Genomic DNA, 19,382 nt, shown 5'->3' with positions numbered 1-19,382 from the left:
TGCTAGAACCTGGAAGTCCTCACCCCTGAGGCTGCTCGCCGCAGGAGGCAGTCTCTCACCTTCCTCAGGCTCCCTAGGAGGAAGTGAGCGCTACCCCTCACCTCACCACCGACAGGGCCGCGATCTCTGGCGCCCCCTCTGTTCTGGGGTGGAGGGCACCCTCAGTTTCACACAGGATTCTCAGTTATACTCCTTTCAGACCCTTGGGAACTTCCCTCTGCCACTGCCCTTACTACAAGGTCCTCACCTCCTTGAGAACTTCCTCGCAGGAGGCTGCCTGATGGCATAGGTCTAAGATCAGGCTAGGGAAAGTCTCTGCAAGACTCCCTACACTACTGGGTGGTGTTCTCCTCAGTCATCGTTCATTTAGGTCCTCGTCTCAGCTCCTGTCTCTTTAATGAATGGTTTCCTGGGAAGTGCCACATCCCTGCAAACTTCTGAGTACTCTCTCCACTGTAAATCTTACGGACAATGGGTCTGTGTCTCAGGAAAGAGGTGAGATGGGGAAGCTGAAGAGCAAGGTAGAGGACTCACACAGGAGGTGAGCTTTCAGAGAGGAAACAAAACATGTTGATTATTTCTCCTCTACCACCCAAACTTGGCTTCTAATGTAACTTCTGTTCTGCAAGACTTACATACTACAGGAAATGGGCTGAGCCTGATAATTTTGTGAGACCCCATGCTTCAAGGTTAACTGACACTGCATATATAGATGATCACATTGCTACCAGATAGTATATCCTTCCTTTCATTATTCATATCCTTCATTTATTTTGGTTTTCTTATCGTCCTGGCTATGTATTCCAATCCAGTACTTTGGGCACAAACTTTTTTTTTTTCTTCAATCACCTGAGATATACTATGGAGTAGTGAGAAGAAAAGTGAATAACGATATGCAAGGTCAGCTTCAGGGTGGGAGTGGTGGAACAGTGTGTGCCCTACAGAAATTTAGACCAGGAGTCTAGTCTAGCTGTGTCACAACCTTGTGAACATGAGAATGTTGCAAGTTCTTCATTTGCCAACTGAGTTTGATAAACCCTATCTTGCATGACTGTGGGAATGTATATATTGTGTATAAAGCACCCATCAAAATGATTGGCAAATATGGGGTGTTTCATGAATGCCAGTTACTATTTTTACCTAGACAATATCACCCTCCTGTGTAGGAATGTTTTCTTAAATCCAGCATATGTCAGAGAAAATGCAATGCTCTCAGACAAAACACTATCAAATCAGTCAAAAATTTGCTTTAGCAAGTAAAATTAAGTATCTTGTCCGCATTGGAGCATTTATTATTTAATTTTAGCGTGGAGGTGTTTTTTCCCCCCACCCGGATGCAACTCAAAGTTCCTAGAATTTTGTTATGCACTGACTCTTTCAGTCTTTTCCAGCTGCCCTTCTATCTAAACCACGCCGATGTTTATTTTTGTTTCTTCCCCACCAAAATCTAGCCCTCTCTTAGAATTTGCCAAATTATACTCAAGATAACCTAACTAAAATGCTCTTTTAGTGCATTGGGATCTGGCTCTACCAGTTCAAGGCAGAAAGTGTCAACAGAGTGGCTCCTGTGCATCTCACCCATTGGGGCTCAAGGCAGGCTGCCCCAAAATGTGCCACGAAGGCATATTGATTACCTTATATTACGGTTACTGAAGAAATGACCAACGTAGGAGGGACAGTCTGACCCTCCTTTATGTCTCTCTGAAAGCAGGAAATCTCTCATGTGAGGGATGCACTCCCTGCATCTGGAGGTAGAAGGGTACCCTTATAGCCAGAAATAGGGAATTCAGGCAGAGAAGTCTATATAAACAAACCTTGTTACTTCTTTAATTTACTACCCCAAGCCCAAATTCTGTTTATATTCTTCACTAATTAAGCACTCAAAATGTAAGTTTATTTGTCCTGTCCATTCCTCAAAACTTTATTGTTTTTTCATCTAAAAATATAAAAGCTGCCCTTTTTTGGCCACTTCTTAGGTCCCATTTCTAAGAAACCTCCATGTGCATGAATTACAATTTGTTTCTTTTTCTTCTGTTAATCTGTCTTGTGTCAATTTTGTTATTAGTCCAACCACAAGAACTCAAGAGGTGTAGAGGGGTAAATTTCCCCCTCCCTGACAGTTGGCAAGCCAGGCAGGAGGCTTCCCATCCTGAGGCTGCTGCAGCTGAGAGATCCTGGGACATGTGATAAAGGCCGCAGAAGGTAAGATTTCTTACCATGTCAGCCTCCCAGATTGCTGCCTTCAAGGTCTGATGGAAGGGAAAGTAGTGAAAGTCCCTTGTTTTCTCTCTAAATTTAGGTTAGCAGGAGAAAATATTTGTGTAGCTAGTTCCTTAGACTTAGGAAAACTTTAGGATTCTGTTCTTCTCAAACATGGTCAGTGTTTTACTTTGTCTATGTTGTGTCATTTGTCATAAGGAGAAAACCGTAGGGCAGTACAGTAGGCATAGAGCCTATAAGCCTGCTGTTCAAGCCAGCCTCACAGATTGTTAACAGCTGTCACCAGACCCGCGTCTATTTAGACAAACTTTGCTGTGGTTCCTCTATGTAAAAACGAGATGAGGTTTTACCTTCCGTCTTCTTTTATGTCTTGAGAGCCTGGCATTTTGCCCAGTGAGAATATTCTCTCTGGTCTGTCATCCAGAAGATGCCTTTACTGGGGTGTATCTGGTGGCTAGTTGAATAGACTGGGGTTCCAAGTCATGAAGTTACCAGCACTCTCATCGTCTGGTTGTGCCAGCTCTCAGAAGAGTTTGTCATAAGGGGTCCTGGCCCATAAGGGGCATTTGTCATCTCAACTTTTATTGCTTGTTAGTACTGGAAAAGCCCCATTCCAGTAGTGCCTGCCTGGTGCCATTAATTAATGGGTTTATGGCTGGAGTGCCCCACATTTTTGTGGGACACTAGAGAGATTGTTCTCACTATACCATTCGTACCACCTGTAGCAACAAAGGGCTTTTACTTTTTTAGGCTAACTCTGGGAATGAACTTTCTGGATCTTGTGAGGGCTAAATAATCTCTTGTGATATATCTCTTGCACTTTTGGTTAAGCAGTAAAAAAAAAAATGCTTATTGGTTTGAGTTGCTGTTTGCAATTAATGTAACATCCTACTTGCCAATGACCAGATGATGGATCCTTTAAATTGGCTGTATTCACATATGAACAGGTTTGCAAGGCAAAAATAGAGACATAGACATAGAAAACAAACGTATGGACACCAAGGGGGGAAATTGGGGTGGAATGAATTGGGAGATTGGAATTGACATATATACACTACTATGTATAAAATAGATAACTAATGAGAACCTGCTGTATAGCACAGGGAACTCCACTTCACTGTACAGTAGAAACTAACACAACATTGTAAAACAACTATACCCCAATAAAAAACAAGAAAAACAAATAAATAAATAAATTGGCTGTATTTAAAAGGAAAAAATTTTGTGAGAGCTCTCATCATAAACATGGTACTTATGGGAGGATCAAATTGAAAGGAAAAAAATTATAATGAATATTAAGAAATTCCTTATTATGATGAAAGAAATTAAAATTAAAACAAAAATCCAACATAAATTCCGCTCTTAAAAATCACCCTGTTTCCTCAGTAGTTTTCCAGGACCTCCTACAAATAATCCGGGCACAGATCAGCTGGAGTCCAATATTCAACGGCTAATAGAAACAACTGTCTTTGTCTTGTAAATCTGTATAAAATCAGAAATACAATTCTAGAAGCAAGTCAAAGCGCACCTGACTTTACCCGTCCCAAGGCCTCACCCATCCCTCTTAAAATGCTTGTAGATATTATAAATCATCAGGATATTAGAGTAAAATTGTCCTTTACTTAAGAAAAAAATTAATAGTGATTACTCAAAGACTTATGATAATAGATAAATATACTCCAAAACTCCCTAGGACAAAACTTACATTTCCTTCCCTGCCCCTTAAAATTATGAGTCTGGATTAGCTTAGTCTGTAGAACTTAAAAAAAAAAAAGAAGAAGAAGGAGAAAAAAAGGAAAGGGACCTCTTCAAACACAAACTGCTAAAAGACTCTCTTGCCTGAACAGTCTCCTTAAAATCGCTTGTCAAGGGCAAATACAGATCTTAAAAGTCTTCTCCACAAATAAAAAAAGACTTTAGCCATCTGAATGAGTACACTTAATTAATTCTGTTATTTATAAACTAGTGAGTTTTGTATTGTACCTGATTCATGACGAAAGTTTTAAAATGAAAACTATGAGATCTCTGGTTTTGTCTGTCTATATGTCTACTTTATAAATATGGTATCTTTCTACCTCCAGATTATGTTGCCAAAATCGTTATTTGTAAAAGAGCTCTAATTGGCTTAAACAAACTAGTACTTATATAAAAATTGTTAAAAATATAACAAAAACTAACCCAAATGTTTCTCACGTTCACATGATCTAGAATAATCTTTACTAAATATTGTAAAAGCTAATTTTAAGCTTGTTGATTTAATTAATACGGGTATATCTTCAGAGTTAGCATAAAATATAATGTAGAAAAACAACTTTTTGTTCTACTGGGTTTACTAGCTTATGTCTATTTTGCAATGTTTGTCAGAAAACACACAAACAAAACAGACAAAAGACCTTAGGATAATGACTAAATGCTTTAATGACTCATGAAATTTTCATGAGTAATCTAAGTATGATTATTTAAGAACAAAAGAATTAAATAGGTGTGAAATAAGACTGTTTAGGTGAACTTTTTAATAATAATTGTTTTGTGGTTTGTCTACCTAAATAGTTTCCTAAATCTCTTTGGTAATTTACACTCTTAGAGTTTTGCTAAGTTAAATTAAATGATGAGAATTCATTGAATGTTTAGTCATTTCCAAATAAGATAAAATACTAAAACATTAACTGCTGAACAAGTCTAAGTTTGCATATTTTTTACCTCTTACTACAGAGACTAAGTATGTTTGGGTTTATTAATAAATATACCTTATGCTTTATTGAAAGATTATTCTTTAAAGTAACATATATTTCTAGAAATTATAAAATGTATTTTTAAGTTTGCCAAGCCACAAAATGTTAATACAGTTCAGAATTGTTTACTTCTTTATTTTCACTAAAAAATTAAGATTTCAAAGGATTAAGAATTCTAATTAATATATTGGTTAAAGCTACCCGATATAGCAATAGAAATGGGATATGTTTTGGGGTAAGAAAAGTTATAGGGTACAGAGATGTGTTTGTTAAGGAAAACGAAAGTGATTTTCCATAAGGCTGGTTATTTCTAAATGGGAAAGAAAACAAGGCACAAACTAAAATGGACATAGAAAATTGTAAGTTTTGTGAAAAAAGGAATCTTTGGAAAGGAATTTTATGTGTGGTCAGGACTAAATAAGATTGGAATCAATTTAATTAAGTAAATGAGCTTAAGTATCAAAAGTAAACTGGTACAAAATTGGAATTTGGTTTTATCTCTGTTAAAAGGACAAAGGTTTTTTTTGTTTGTTTTTTTCTATTGGTCTGCTCTTGATAAGAAGAGATTAGGAAAGGTTTTTCTTTACCTTGAAGGAATCTGACCAAAAAATATATATAGTGTCTTGTCTTATCTTTATCAGGTCTTTGATTGCTTAAGTAAACCTAGTCCTCTGGGTGTTAAAAGAGTGAAATTTTGCTCAGAACCATATAACCTTCTATATTTGCCTATGAAGTCTTTAATTGTTACTTTGGTTAAATGGATAAATAAGCATTGTTTCACAGTGACCTATTTGACTAAGTGTTTTAAAGCCTCTTTGATATTTTTGGCAAGCTTCCCCCAAATCAAATTCTATATGAAGTCTTTTTGACTTAGAATTAACTTTAAGATATGAGTTAGTTCAGAGGGCCCCTGAAATATCTCAAAGATTTGTCCTCTTTCCTTATAAAAAGAGAGATATTAAACTAATTAGGAGTATTTGTTATGTTAAATTACATGGGAAGCATTGTCAAATAAGAAGTAACAAACATTAAGCCTTTTTTATGTTGTGTCTGTATAGGTAGGTATTATAAGTGTTCCAGAAATTATGTGAAACTACTGGAAGTCTTACATGTCCTGGCATAAAATGTTGTCTGTCACCAAAATTGAAGCTCACACTAAAAGGACTAAACCCAAGTATCAGGGAAACACTGAAGCTGACTTTTATGCACAGGCAGCAACAAAAAAAGAATCTGCAAAGATTGTGGCACGTGTGGATAAAGTCCATTTTGCTTCTGCCAAAAAATTGGCCCTTAATCGCCAGACTTTTGCCATCCTGATGTCCGTTTAACATAGCAGCAGTCTGCCTCTGAATTGGAGAAATTAAATGGGTAAACAATAGCTATAAAATAAATAGCTGGGGCTATGAGAAACCCAAGATGGCCCCTTGGTTCCTCCCAGCTTTCTGGCAAACCGCCCCCCCATTTAAGATAACTCAAATTATAAATAGACATTGGTAGGAAGATTTCTGTAAAATTGTGCAAAAAGTTTACCAGCAACGTCTGACCTGGCAGGTCCATAACCCTGGGAAGGAAAAAAAAAAAGATTTTTGTCCCCAGAGGCCTGAAGACCTCCTTTCGCTGGACCCTTTGAACACCTGTAACTGGACTTCATTTATTTGCCACTTAGTATGAGTCATCAAAATATTCTTGTTATTGAGCCTCCCTGGTGGCGCAGTGGTTGAGAGTCCGCCTGCCAATGCAGGGGACACGGCTTCGTGCCCTGGACTGGGAAGATCCCCCATGAGCCATGGCCGCTGAGCCTGCACGTCCAGAGCCTGTGCTTCGCAACGGGAGAGGCCACATCAGTGAGAAGCCCGTGTACCAGAAAAAAAAAAAAAAAAAATCTTGTTACTGTATGTATATTTTCTGGATGGGTTGAAGCCTTCCCTTGCTGCAAATCTGATTCTCTCACAGTGGCAAATAAACTGTTTAGAAAATGTGTTCTCCACTTGGGGTATACCTTTTAAAATATCCAGTGATCAAGGCACAGATTTCCCTGGGCAAATCATACAAGCCTTAACAAAAACCTTGCAAACTTCTTGAAATTATCACTGTCCCTATCACCCACAGTCTTCAGGGAAGATCGGTAGAACTAATGGAAAAACTGGACTCAAGCAGAACAAGAATTAACATGGGACCGAATGAATTGATGAATATGATTATAATTTTCATGATTTTTTTGTCTGAAATATTACTGATTTTTAAAAATCTTTCATTTTCCAGATATAAGGAAATTTTTTAACACTTAACAGCAATTTGATAAATTATACCTTTGTAAATAGAATTTAAACATTTATCTTTTTGTCCCTACCTGATCACTCCAGAATTCAGAAAGTCTCAGTGAGTATTCTTATTTTCTTGGCAAAATAGTTATATGCATAATTGAATAAGAATCTGTTCTTATAGCAGGACACAATTGGAAACATTGGTTATATTACCAAGACTTTGATTGGAATGTCATATTTGACAGAGATACATGTACACTCAGATATGACCAGATAGCTTGAAGGAACTAAGGTCGACTTTATGGAACCATAAAACCCCTTGAAAAAACAGCCTAGGACCTTGCTGACAGAGTTCCCAGCAGCTTCCCAGCAGCCTTACCAGGTGAGTAAGGAAGGCCACTTCCTGGCAGTCACAGGAGCCTCAGGATATTTGGGGGACTTCAAGAAGAGAGGAATTCACCCAAATCTCTAGGTATAAAAGGAACTCTGATGACAAGTCTTTGGTGTGGCTTCCTGGCCTTGAGAAGCTATTAAAATTTCACTCTGGAGACTCCTTATGAAAACTTCCGGCAAAGCAGATTTAAAAGAGCCTATATGGCTAATTGCTATTCTTGCTGGACTTAACATAAATAATCAGGCCAAGTTTATTGAATCTAGACTTATTTTGCAAACAAATTAGTCTTAATTTTGCTTTCTTTGGTAGAGAAGAGGGAGATTTTAGAGAAAAATTGTTTCAATAGAAACTATACTACGCACTTGTGGATATTAGATTCTAGTGCTATTACTTTTCCTTGAAGTTTTGTCATTTACCTGTAAACTGGACTGGATCCTGAATTTTTCTAGTTTCCTCCAATATCTGGCTGCAACTCTCTAACATTTCCTATTTTCTCTCATTATTTTGATGTATCTGTGGGGAGAAGGTGAGCTCTATGTCCTACTCCTCTGCCAACTTGACCTGCTCCCCTCTCCCATCCTTTTGACTTGAATCATTGAGAACTAAAACTGTTCTTTTCCTGAAGCCCTGCACACTGAAGCTAGACGACTTGATATAAACGTCAGAGAAATTGCCACAGCAGCTCATATTTAAACAATCTTCATGCCAGTTGCTGTATGAGCCACTCAGAAAGTTAACCTGAACACCCAGTGACATCATCAGAGACATTTCAAACTGCAGTAGATGCTTCGAACCTGACACCTAGAAATCTTGACTGACTGCCCCCTGGGCTCAGAAACTGGTTTATAACCAGCTCCAATCATTAACCTTTGTTTTTCTTTTGTTGCCATAGAAATGCCTCTTATTAAATACCTGATACTGCTTGCACCATAGACCTAGCTTTGGGAGCCCATCTGCATCATCGCCTCCTGAAATGAGATACAACAATTTAACTGAACTGAACTGTTCTCAGAACTAAGAAACTGGTTCAATGAAATGGAGGACTGTACTAACCCATTCTCTGTCTCCACAGTGACCAGTTCAGCTCTTAATATGTGAAACTTCCAAGGAAGTTTCAGAGGAGGGAACTGTTAAGGCTTAGGGCAGGTTGCTCCCAAATATACCACAATGGCATATTGATTATTTTGAATTAAAGTTATTTAAGAAACAGCCAGTGCAGGAGGGGCACTCCGACCCTCCTTTCGGTCTCCCTGAAAGCAGGAAATAAATCTCTCATGTGAAAGATGCACTCCCTGCATCTGGAGGTAGAAGGATACCCTTATAGCCAGAAATAGGGAATTCAGGCAGAGAAGCCTGTATAAACAAACCTTGTTACTTCTTTAATTTACTACCCCAAGCCCAAATTCTGTTTAGATTCCTTACTAATTGAAGGAATTATCCAAAATGTAAGTTTATTTGTCCTGTCCATTCCTCACAAGTTTATTGTTTCTTTGTCTAAAAAGTATAAAAGCTACCTGCTTTGGCTACTTCTTAGGTACCATTTCTATGACACCTCCGTGCACATGAATTACAATTTCTTTCTTCTCCTGTTAATCTGTCTTGTGCCAACTTTATTAGTCTAACCACAAGAACTCAAAGGGGTAGTGGGGGAATTCCCTCCTCCCTGACATACCTCAAGGCAGTTAACCCTTATTGCTCAGAAACTCCCTGGAGACAATGTGCATAGAATACCTGTCTGTGCACTGTATTCTCCTGCATTGAGATAAGAGCAAAGGCACCTTAGATTTCTGTCTGTTAGGGGCTTGTGTCCCCCAAAAAATTCATGTTGAAGGCATAAACCCCAGTACCTCAGAATGTGACTGTAGTTGGAGATGAGGTCTTTAAAGAGCTGGTTAAATTAAAATGAGGCCATTAGGGTGGGCCATAACCCAATCTGACTGGTGTCTTTATAAGAAGAGATTAGGACACAAAAGGAGAGACCAGGGATATATGCACACAAAGGGACAGCCAAGTGAAGAGGGTGGCCATCTGCCAGCTGAGGAGAGAGGCCTCAGAGGAAACCAACCCTCATCTTGGACTTCCAGCCTCCAGAACTGTGAGAAAATAAATTTCGGTTGTTTAGGCCACCCATTCTGTGGTATTTTGTTGTGGAAGCCCTAACAAATCAATACACTGCCCCAGGTAGAGATTTCTTTCTGGATTATCCTTTTACTTTCCCGTAAGTCATAGAGGGCATCTCAACATCTTGTATGACTGCAGCTCCTTGCATCGAAAGTTGTATGGGCATAGGCTGGGTCTTCATCTTAGCATTGGCAGTACTAGCACAGAGCCTTTTAAAGAGTAGATGCTCAACTGACGTTTGGGAAATAAAAAAGAAAGTGAGTAAGAGGTCTAACTTGTTAAGATTTAATGCCTCCTACATTCTTTAATAAGTTAAGCATATTGAGGTATAAATCATTTAATTTTACAAAACAGAAGACTGAAAGGATTAAGAAAAATCAAGGTTTATCATGTTTTCTTTTTAATTACTTTTTATTTTTTCATTCCATTATCCCAACAATTTTATTTTGGGATTCTTTGCCATTTCAACAAAAATCCCTATTGTGATGTCAAATTTTCTTATCTGGATGATTTTTAAAAAGTCTCAGACTTCAGTAAGGGTGGGAGAAGCTGCTGGACGTGGCCATGGAACATGCCTGGAAGTGACAGTATTTCCAGGCCTGGCTGCAATTTTGGCTCGATCTCTCTCTTCCTCATCTTGAAAAGCTTCTTCATATCGTGATGAGAAGGCACTGGGAACCATATCGCTGACCTTTGCCAAAAATTCCAAGATTTTCATTTTGCTGGTTTCAGTATGGGCTTTTGGGCCCCACAGGAACTCACAGCGCGGAGGATCACTGTTAGGCACCTGGCGGTACTCCAGGTACTTAAGCCTCACTAAATCTTTGGTGATGAGCTTCCTGGGCTCCCTATAGATGAAGTGCTTCCTCCCAGCATATACTCACATCATATTCAGGAATTTCCAGATGTCTTCCTCAGTGGCACAGTTGCCGTTCATGAAGATCACACCCAAGACTGTCATCAAGAGACTGGTCTTAGGTAACCCCCTACCAGCACTCACCCTCCCATTGTTGGGGAGTTTCAGTTTGCTGACAAGGTCATATGAGTGGATGGTTGAGTCGACTTCCTTCAAGTCAACCACAAAGACAGCCTCAGTGCGTTCAGAGGCTTTCTTGAGAATCTCAGCAAATCGGTCTTGGTACTTTTGGCTGACAATCTTCAGCATGTCTTCCTTCATAATGGGCTGCTTCATTTATATTTGTACAGAAGGAACTGCTCTAACAAATCCATCTGACTAGTTAGAGTATCACTGTATGTGCTCTCAGTAGAAGGTGAGACATCAGAGGAACATGGATGTTCCTCATCTTGACTGTTATCATCCTCATCAGACCTTGTGTCAAAAGTACTTGAAGAAGTGATGGTAGTAGATGGGGCTTTTGAAGACCCCTGAGAAGTGCTATTTGACCCAGTAGCTGATGAACTCTGGGGATTATCTTCCAAAACAGGAGAAGAGGAGGAGGGGGGTTCTTCTATTACTGCAGTGGCCTGAACTCTCCTGTGACTCTGGGAGTCATCTTGGGCCTGGTGGCGTTTCTCACTGGTGCCAAGCTTACTCTTCTGACCCCGAGGCATGATGACTGTGCTCAGGGACAATGGTTAGGAGTGTGAGTAGAAGAGCAGGGGATAAGGGTCCACTGGATGAGGAAGGTTGAGAGAGTGTGCAGCTTCAGCAGGGAAATACCACCTTGGTTATAAGGAAGGCTAGCTACATTTGTAGTTTTCCTTGAGGGCACTGCTCTAAAAACCCATAGGACTCCTGTTCTCCTAATCAGCCTGTCCCTTGGGAAACCTGTTGAAGGAAATTAGAATGATCTTTAGGCTGCATCCTGCCACCCCTGCCTCAGGCATGCTGGGGCAACAGCAGGGGCTGGTGGTCTTCTACATTGAGGAGTCTCTTAGGTCACATTCAAGACCGTCATTCAACTGGTGGCAGGTCATGGGACCCATTCCCTCTGCTGTTCTGAGGTTGACATCACAAACCTCCCTGGGATCTATGAGAAAGAAATGAAGGGGGTCCTCAGCTTATCAACCCTGTCCAGGTGGCCCCAGTACTGACTGCTCAGTGGGGAGTTTTCTGTCCTGGCCTTTGGAGTCCTCAGTCCTCATTAAGGGTCCTTAATTCGGCTACACATAGGGCCTGATATCCCCACCCCTTTCATTGAATGGTGGCTACACCTTCAAACTAAGGATTTCACTTCCCATAGACCTGATACAAATAAGTGTTGGTGGAGCTTCAGCTTGATAGTCCTGCCCTGGATCCTCAAGGGCTGTAACAAGGAGCAGGGCTGGATTCCTTATCACTTCTATTTAGTGGTAGATGATCCCTCAGTCCTTGCTTTGACCTCTGTCATGTCCTGGAATTCCACCCTCCCTTGCCCTTAGGCCTGCCCCTTATACTAAGGCCAGCACCACCCTGAAACCCCTAGGAGAAAGTGAGATTCTCCTCATCTGACCATACCTGTCCTTGGTCTTCTGAGGCTGAGAGTAAGGAATGAATTCTATGGTTATGGGGTATGTGGTTCCCTTAGTCCTCAGGGTATTCACCTGGTCTCTCGAAAAACCTGGAAATCATCCCACTGCTGGCCCTAGGCCGTACCCCTTAGACCATGTCCCTCACCCCCTTGTGACACCATAGGAGGAAATATGTCACATCATGTCAACAAAGCCCAGGGATACCAGGGATACCAGGACGGGCATGGTTCTGTGGGGTTCTCTCACAGTCTAAAGGCAGAAGTTTCCTTAAGTCCTCACTCGGGATTCTCACCTTGACTCCGGGCAGGGCTTGGGACTCCTTCCTTTGTTTACCTAAGGACCCTCTCCTCAGACTAAAATCCTCACTTCCTGAGGTGCCAGAGAGGCAAGGTCTGGGAATGCCACATGAGGCTACTCCTACCTGTGCCCTTCCAGTGTTGACATCAGGATTCAGGCTCCTTGGGGCTCTCTCTGTTCAGGGTAGGGGTGTGCCCTCAGTCCTCACTCAGGTTCCTCACCTTGACTTCTGAAGGGCCCTAAGTTTCCTCTTTCTTTCAACTTAAAGTCACCCATTTAGACCAAAGCTCTTATGTTCCTCTAAACCCTGAAAATAAGTGAGGGGATGCTCAGCCTGGCAGCCCTGCCTTGGCCTTCTAAGTCTGAGAGCAGACACAGGCCAGTCTCTCTGTGACTTCAGTTATTATGTGGTTTTTGTCTCCTCAGTCCTCATTCATCAAGTCTTCACCTTGACTCCTATCTCTTCTGTAAAAGGCTTCTTGGGAAATGCCACATCCTTGAAAACTCTTAATTGATCTCCCTACAACAAATCTTGCAGGAATAGGTTGAGCCCCAGGAGTGATGTGAGATGGGAAGCTGCAGCCAAGCAAGGGCTCCGGCACAGGTGTTGTGCTATCAGAGAAAACACGCTGATCTCTTCCTTCTCTTCACTGGCCAGATATAGCCTTATATAACCTCAATTCTAACAGATTTACTTTCTACAGGGAAAGGGCTGAATTAAATGATTTTGTGAGCCCCTGATCTTTTGAGGTTTACTGACATTTCCTTCATAGATAGTTATATTGTCACCAAACGCTATCTATTTCTTTCTTTATTTGTACCTCACTTTTATTTTCATATTTTTATTACTTATTCCTGGAACTTTTTATTCCAAAACCATGTTTGGGGTATGAAGTCCTGCTTTTTAACACCTGAAATACATTTTGGACTAGTGAGCAGAAAAATGAAGTGACCCAAGGTCGGCCTCAGCCTGGGAGGAGTGGCATAGTGCGGGCTCTAGAGGGATTCAGAGCCAGGGTTCAGTCCAGCTGTCACTTACCAGCCTTGAATTTGAGAATATTCCAACTTCTTTATCTGCAAAGTGAGTCTGAAAAAGTCTATAGTGTAGGACCACAGGCATGGATATGTATGTAAACCACCTGGCAGTTTGAGACAAAGTTTGGTACTTTCAATGAATGGCAGTTATTACTAAGATGATTTTGACCCCAAATGATAACAAACTTCCTTCACAGAATTTTATTTCCAGCCTACATTAGAGAAAATGCAACTCCAAACAATATAGAAATCCACATCAGCCAAAATGCCAACCGAGTAAAACTAAGTAGTATTTCCCTATTAGAGCATTTGTTTTAATATTGGCATGGGGTCATCTTCTCCAGATGGATGCAACTAGGAGTTCATTTGTCTCAAGGACCAACAACTTCCCTCCCAGGTGCCTTTTCATCCAAACCACCCCTAATTTCATTCATACCATTGCCACTAAAATTTGAGCCCTCCCTTAGAGTTTGCCAAATTACACTCAAAATAACCTAATTAAAATGCCCTTTCACTGGAGTGAGCTCTGGCAATCCCATCCCACAAAAAGAGAGACAGTCCAGTGGCTTCTTGGCATCTCATTTCAATGAGTATCACCTTTATTTCTCAGAAACTCTCTGGACAGCCCATGCCTAAAACACCTAGTTTGAGTGTTCACTTGCCCTGGGGCAAGTGCATAGGACCCCTTCCATTCCCTAGGTGGGGATTCTCTCTGGTTTTTCCACATCCCAAAGTTAACTGTGAAGATATGTTTTCCATTCCAGGTTTAGTCTCTCAACTCTGAGAAACACCATCTGAGTGGCCCTTTCCATCACTCCCACAGCTTCATCTAGCCCACCATGCATCCTGTTAATTACTTCCTGCTGAGGGACTAGAAGTTTCCCAAGACCCAACGCTGCCTTTATCAGGTAACTTACACTCCTTGCTCTCATTTGGAACCTCCTCTTCCACACCCTCACTTTTAAAAAAAAAATGTTCATTTGTTTATTTCTTTGAGTGTATCTTACCATCTTCCTTACATGATAGCTGATGCTAGACTCTAAAAATTCTATGGGCAGTGGCTTGGTCTTCATTTTCTTACCAACCATAGTAGTACTGGAGAGGCTTCCAAAGAGAAGATGGTCAATTAATTTGAGAGAAAAAAGAAGGAATGACCAAGAAGTCTTATTTACCATGATTTAATTTTCAAACAGTTTGAATAACCTAAGCAAAGCTAGGTATATATTATTTAATTTTACAAGCAAAGAGAAAGAAAAGAAGGCAAACTAAGAATTAACCAGCCTTTACTTTTGTATCACCATTTTGAGATCCCCAATATTTTCTCGTGGGATTCTTTCTCGTTTCCACGAAAAATCCTATTCCAATGCCACGTTACCTTGTTCTGTAGCAAAAGGAAAATATTGAAGGCTTTTCAGTTTTTTTTGCAAATAGCAAACTCTTAATCTTAAAACTGAACAGCAATAAACATGACATCCATGACACTAATACACTTGGATTCTAAAGCAAAATAAACATTCAATGAAGTAATAACATTTGAAAAGATACTAAACATCTCTATCATAAATCTATCTATCTAGCATCTCTCTACCTACTTATCTACCAATCATCTATCTTTAACTAGGTATTCTTCATTTGGAAAAAAGAAAGAGATATATATTTTATTAAAACTAACTGCACCTAAACTACCATACTACTTAAAACTGTAAGAACATATATATTTTGTTCCCTCCACCCCTACTACTCTGCACTATTTAGGAGCCTGACTGCTCTCTTCCAAAACAAAGTGAGCAAACTGCCCGCGGCTTCCCTCCCTACATGTGGGAGGAGCTGCGGGCCTTGGCCCTGGAAGGGGCTCTGCCCTCAGCAACAGCTGCAGCCCTGGCCGCGGCTCTCTCTTCCTCATCTTTCAGAGCCTCCTCATAGAGATCTGGTAAGGCACTGGGGATGGTACCGATGATCTTGGCCAAAAACTCCAGCACTTTCATCTTGCTGGTTTCAGAGTGGGCTCTCGGGCCCCACAGGAACTCATAGCGCGGAGGATCGCTGTTGGGCACCTGGCGGTACGTCAGGTACTTCTGCTGCACGAAATCTTTGCTGATGAGCCTCCCGGGATCCCCGAAGATCAAGTGCCTCCTCCCAGCATGGTAACCCAACGCATTGAGGAATTTCCAGAGCTCCTCTTCGGTGGCACGGTTGCCCTTCATGAAGATCGCGCCCAGGACAGTCATCAGGAGGCCGGACGTGGGCATCCTGAACTCATCACTCAGAGTTGCGTCGCTGGGGAGGGCCATCTTGCTGATGAGGGCGTAGGAGTGACTGCTGGGGTCGACTTCCTTCAGCTCGAGGCCAAAGACAGCCTCCATGATATTAGAGGCTCTGCTGAGGATCTGAGGGAAGTGCTTCTTGTACTTCTTGTTGAGAGTCTTCAGCAGTGCTGCCTGCAGGATGGGCTCCTTCGTTATGTACTTCTCCAGCAGGAACTCCACGAACATTGTGGACTTCCTTCTCAGAGGATCTCTGCAACTGCTGCGAACGGAAGGTGCTGCCTGGGAGGTACCTGCACTTTTCTCATCTTGGCTCTGGGCACCCTCTTCAGATCCTGGGCATGAAACTCCTTCATCACGAGAGGTAGTGGCTGGGGCTCCCTGAGGCTCCTGGTGAGTGCCAGCAGCAGGGGAGCTCGGGGAAGTATCCCGAGAAACAGAAGCGGGGGAAGACGGCGACTCTTGTATCTCTTCTGCCGCCGCCTCCGCCACCTCCTCAGTGGCCTGGGCACCCTTGAGACTCTGAGTCTCCCCCCGGGCCTGGTGGCGTTTCTTGCGGCCATGGCGCTTGTTCCTCCGGCGCCGAGGCATGATGACACAGGTCAAGACCAGCAGGCGGGAGTGTGCGCAGGAAGGCAGGCAACGAGGGCACCTGGGGGAGGGACAAGGAGATGCTGTGAGCACCTTCAGCGGGAAGATTCCTCCCTGGCTTTAACCAAGGCCGCCTCTGCAGGGTCCTTGAGGGCACTGCTCGAGGACCCACAGGGCTCCTGTTCTCCTGCTCAGCCTGTCCCCTGAGACCCCTGTGGAGGACGGTAGAGTGAGCCTTGGGCCACAGCCAGCCAGCCCTGCCTGGGCGGTACTGGGGTGACAGTGGGGGCTGGCAGGGGAGGTAGGTCTCTGCAGTTCCCATTCAGAGTCAGGATGACAGTTGGTGGCAAGACCCCCACCCCCACTCCTCTGCTGCTCTGAAGTTGACACCACCATCTTCCACGACACCCAGGAGGAGGAAAGGAGGGAGCGTTCAGCCCACCACCGAAGGGTCCTGGGACCCTCCCTTCTGCTGCCTGGTGGCTGCCCCTTCAGAACAAAGCTCTAACCTCCCTCGGACCTGGCAGAGGAAATTACGGGCGGTCTCAGCCTGAAGCTGGCAGAGGAAATTACGGGCAGTCTCAGCCTGACAGTCCTTTCTTGGGAGTCTAAGGGTTGACAGGAGGGGACGGGCCACATTCTCTCTTGTCCCTTCTCTTCGGGGTGGGTGACTCCCTCAGTCCTCACTCGGGGTCCTCCCTGGACGGCCGGTGCAGCCTGGAGCTCCTCTCTTGCCCCGAGGGCCATCTGCTCGCACCAGTGCCGGCACCTCCTTGAGTCTCATTCGGAGGCGGTGAGGGTGACCACGCGGCCGCACGTGGCAGAGTTTTACCAGGCCTGCAGCGTGCGGCAGACAGGTCGAGGCCCTGTGGCTGGCGGCCCCACTGGCCCTCACTCAAGGGCTTGGGCTGACTCTTGGGAGTGCTTAGGGACGCGCCTTCTGCTGGCCTGCACCTCCCCTCTCAGACAGCAGCCCTCCCTCCTCCGTGTGTGGCCAGAAGGAAGCGGCTGACAACAGGGGAGGGGTTCTGAGGTGCCCTTGCGACGGGGAGGACGGTCCTCGCCCTGACTCCTCCCGTGCCCTGGAAATCCTCCCTCTGCTGACCTGCGGCCAGCCCCTGAGGACAAGGCCCCCTCCTCCCTGGGCCTCCCGCGTCTGTCCGTCCGTCCGCGTTCGCACTGAGGGAGCCCCTCGGTCTTTAGACCTGCCCGGAGGCTCCCAGGCCGACGTCAGGGGCGGGGACCGCGTGGCCGCCATTCTGGGGTGTGGAGCCCTGCGGTCCCCACGAGGGTCCCGTCCTTCACGCCACAGGGCCTGGGGCGCTCCCTCTACTGAGCTGAGCCAGGGTCCACCAGCCTCAGAGCGAGGCCTTCCTTGCCCGAGACCCCGCTGGGGAAGCGGATGGACTTTGGGCCTAACAGCCAGGCCCGAGCCTCTGGGGCCGAGAGCAGGGGCGGGGTGGGCGGGGCCTGTGTGGCCGCCTCTTTTCGGAGGGAATGCGGATTGGGGGTGTCGGGGGCGTGTCCCCGCACTTCTAACTGGGGTCACCTCACACCTTGACACCTGACGAGACGTGGCACTCCTCCCGCGGCTCACCCTCGCTGGACGGCAGCTCTCAAAAATGGCGCGGCCCCACAGCGCGGTTAGGAGGACGTCACATCCGGTCATGCGCATCTGGGCTCCAGGAGGACAGCAGGGGCGGGGCTGGGGTGGGGCGGGGCCGGGGCGGGGCGGGACGGAGCGGGGGTGGGGGTGGGGTGGGGGGGTGTTTCTTGGGGAGCTTCCCACAGGCCTGGCACGAGGGCCTTCCATTGACTCTTGGCGGGTCCTGGGACTTTTCCCTCTGCTGAGCTGAGTCAGCAGGCGTCACACCGTGGCTCTCATTTCTGTCGGCGCCCTCAGCCAGAAGTATCTGGGGCCCTGAGCCTCACAGCCATGCCTGGGTCCCCCGAGGCTGACAGTGAGGGCTCTTTGGGGTCCCCTCTTCTGTGGTGGATGCTGCTCTCAATCCTCTCTCAGTGTCTTCTCTTGACTCCCTGTAGGTGCTGGGCTACCTCCCGTCTGCTGACCTGAGGCCAAGGTCTCACATCAAAGACATCAACTCCCTGAGACTGCTGGTGTGAAGTGCAGGCACATCTCATCTGGACACTTCTGCCTGGAGCCTCCCAGAGATGGCTGCTGCAGGTAAGATGAGCGGAGGGGAAAGGAGGCGAGAGTCTCTTCTGTGGTTTGGAGCCCGTCAGGTCTCACTCAAGGTCCTCACATTGACTGCTGGCGGGGCCTGCGATTCCTTCCTTCTCTGGTATGAATCCATCCCTGTCCCCAGCCATGCCCCACAGAATCCCAGAGGAGTTAGTGAAGGGGCGCCTTAGCCTGCCAGTTCCCACTGTGGTCTGTCTTTGTTGACAGCAGGGGCATTGCCCAAAAGTTCAGAAATGAATTTCTGTCCTTTTGTACAACTACTGTGTTACTTGCTTTTCTCTTTTAGTCCGTGTGCGATGGTCTATTAAGATGATCACTTAAAAAGGCCAGTTGTCATGCACTAAGAAAGTTTCAGGTGGTTATTTCACAGCCTGTGGACCATGCTGCCACATCCAGCCCAATCTTTGGTGTCCCATGCTCCTGGCATGCGGGCTCTGAAATGCTGCCTCAGATTCCTTCAGTGAAGCAGTAGAGATTCATGGTCCCAGAGCACAGTGGAAGAATCAAGGGCTCAACGTTATAGGCTTTTCTCTAGTCAATCCTGTCATCTGCCTCTCTTGCAGGCTACAGACCTGTCTCGAATCCAGGGCATCCCCCTACCTGCCCACACTCAGGTTCTAGTTCATGGAGACTTATTGTCCCTCAGGGATTATTTAGTTTTTTAAAATTTTCTTGTTAATGTTTTTTCTTTATTCCTTCTCTAATTTTTCCGTGGTTGATTTTGGGTACAGGAAACAGTAGCCCATGTTTGATTGTCATCAGCTGCTATGGATAAGGTACTAAATCTGT

The 19,382-nt window shown here is 44.4% G+C and overlaps 2 protein-coding genes across 2 annotated transcripts; both read right to left on the bottom strand.

The window, feature by feature from the left end:
• Positions 1–10,261: 10,261 nt before the first annotated feature.
• LOC101271657 (melanoma-associated antigen B5) lies at positions 10,262–11,303 on the bottom strand. Its single transcript, XM_012538697.2, is given in 3 exon segments — positions 10,262–10,308; positions 10,311–10,925; positions 10,928–11,303. Coding segments are annotated over 3 exon segments (1,038 nt in total).
• Positions 11,304–15,346: 4,043 nt separating this feature from the next.
• Positions 15,347–16,390, bottom strand: LOC101271411 (melanoma-associated antigen B4-like). Its single transcript, XM_004284926.1, has one exon. It carries the CDS (start codon positions 16,388–16,390, stop codon positions 15,347–15,349), a length of 1,044 nt encoding a protein of 347 aa, XP_004284974.1.
• Positions 16,391–19,382: the final 2,992 nt, after the last annotated feature.

Source organism: Orcinus orca, chromosome X (assembly GCF_937001465.1).
Source record: "Orcinus orca chromosome X, mOrcOrc1.1, whole genome shotgun sequence".
Taxonomy (NCBI): domain Eukaryota; kingdom Metazoa; phylum Chordata; class Mammalia; order Artiodactyla; family Delphinidae; genus Orcinus; species Orcinus orca.
This window is presented reverse-complemented; position numbering and strand designations above follow the sequence as displayed.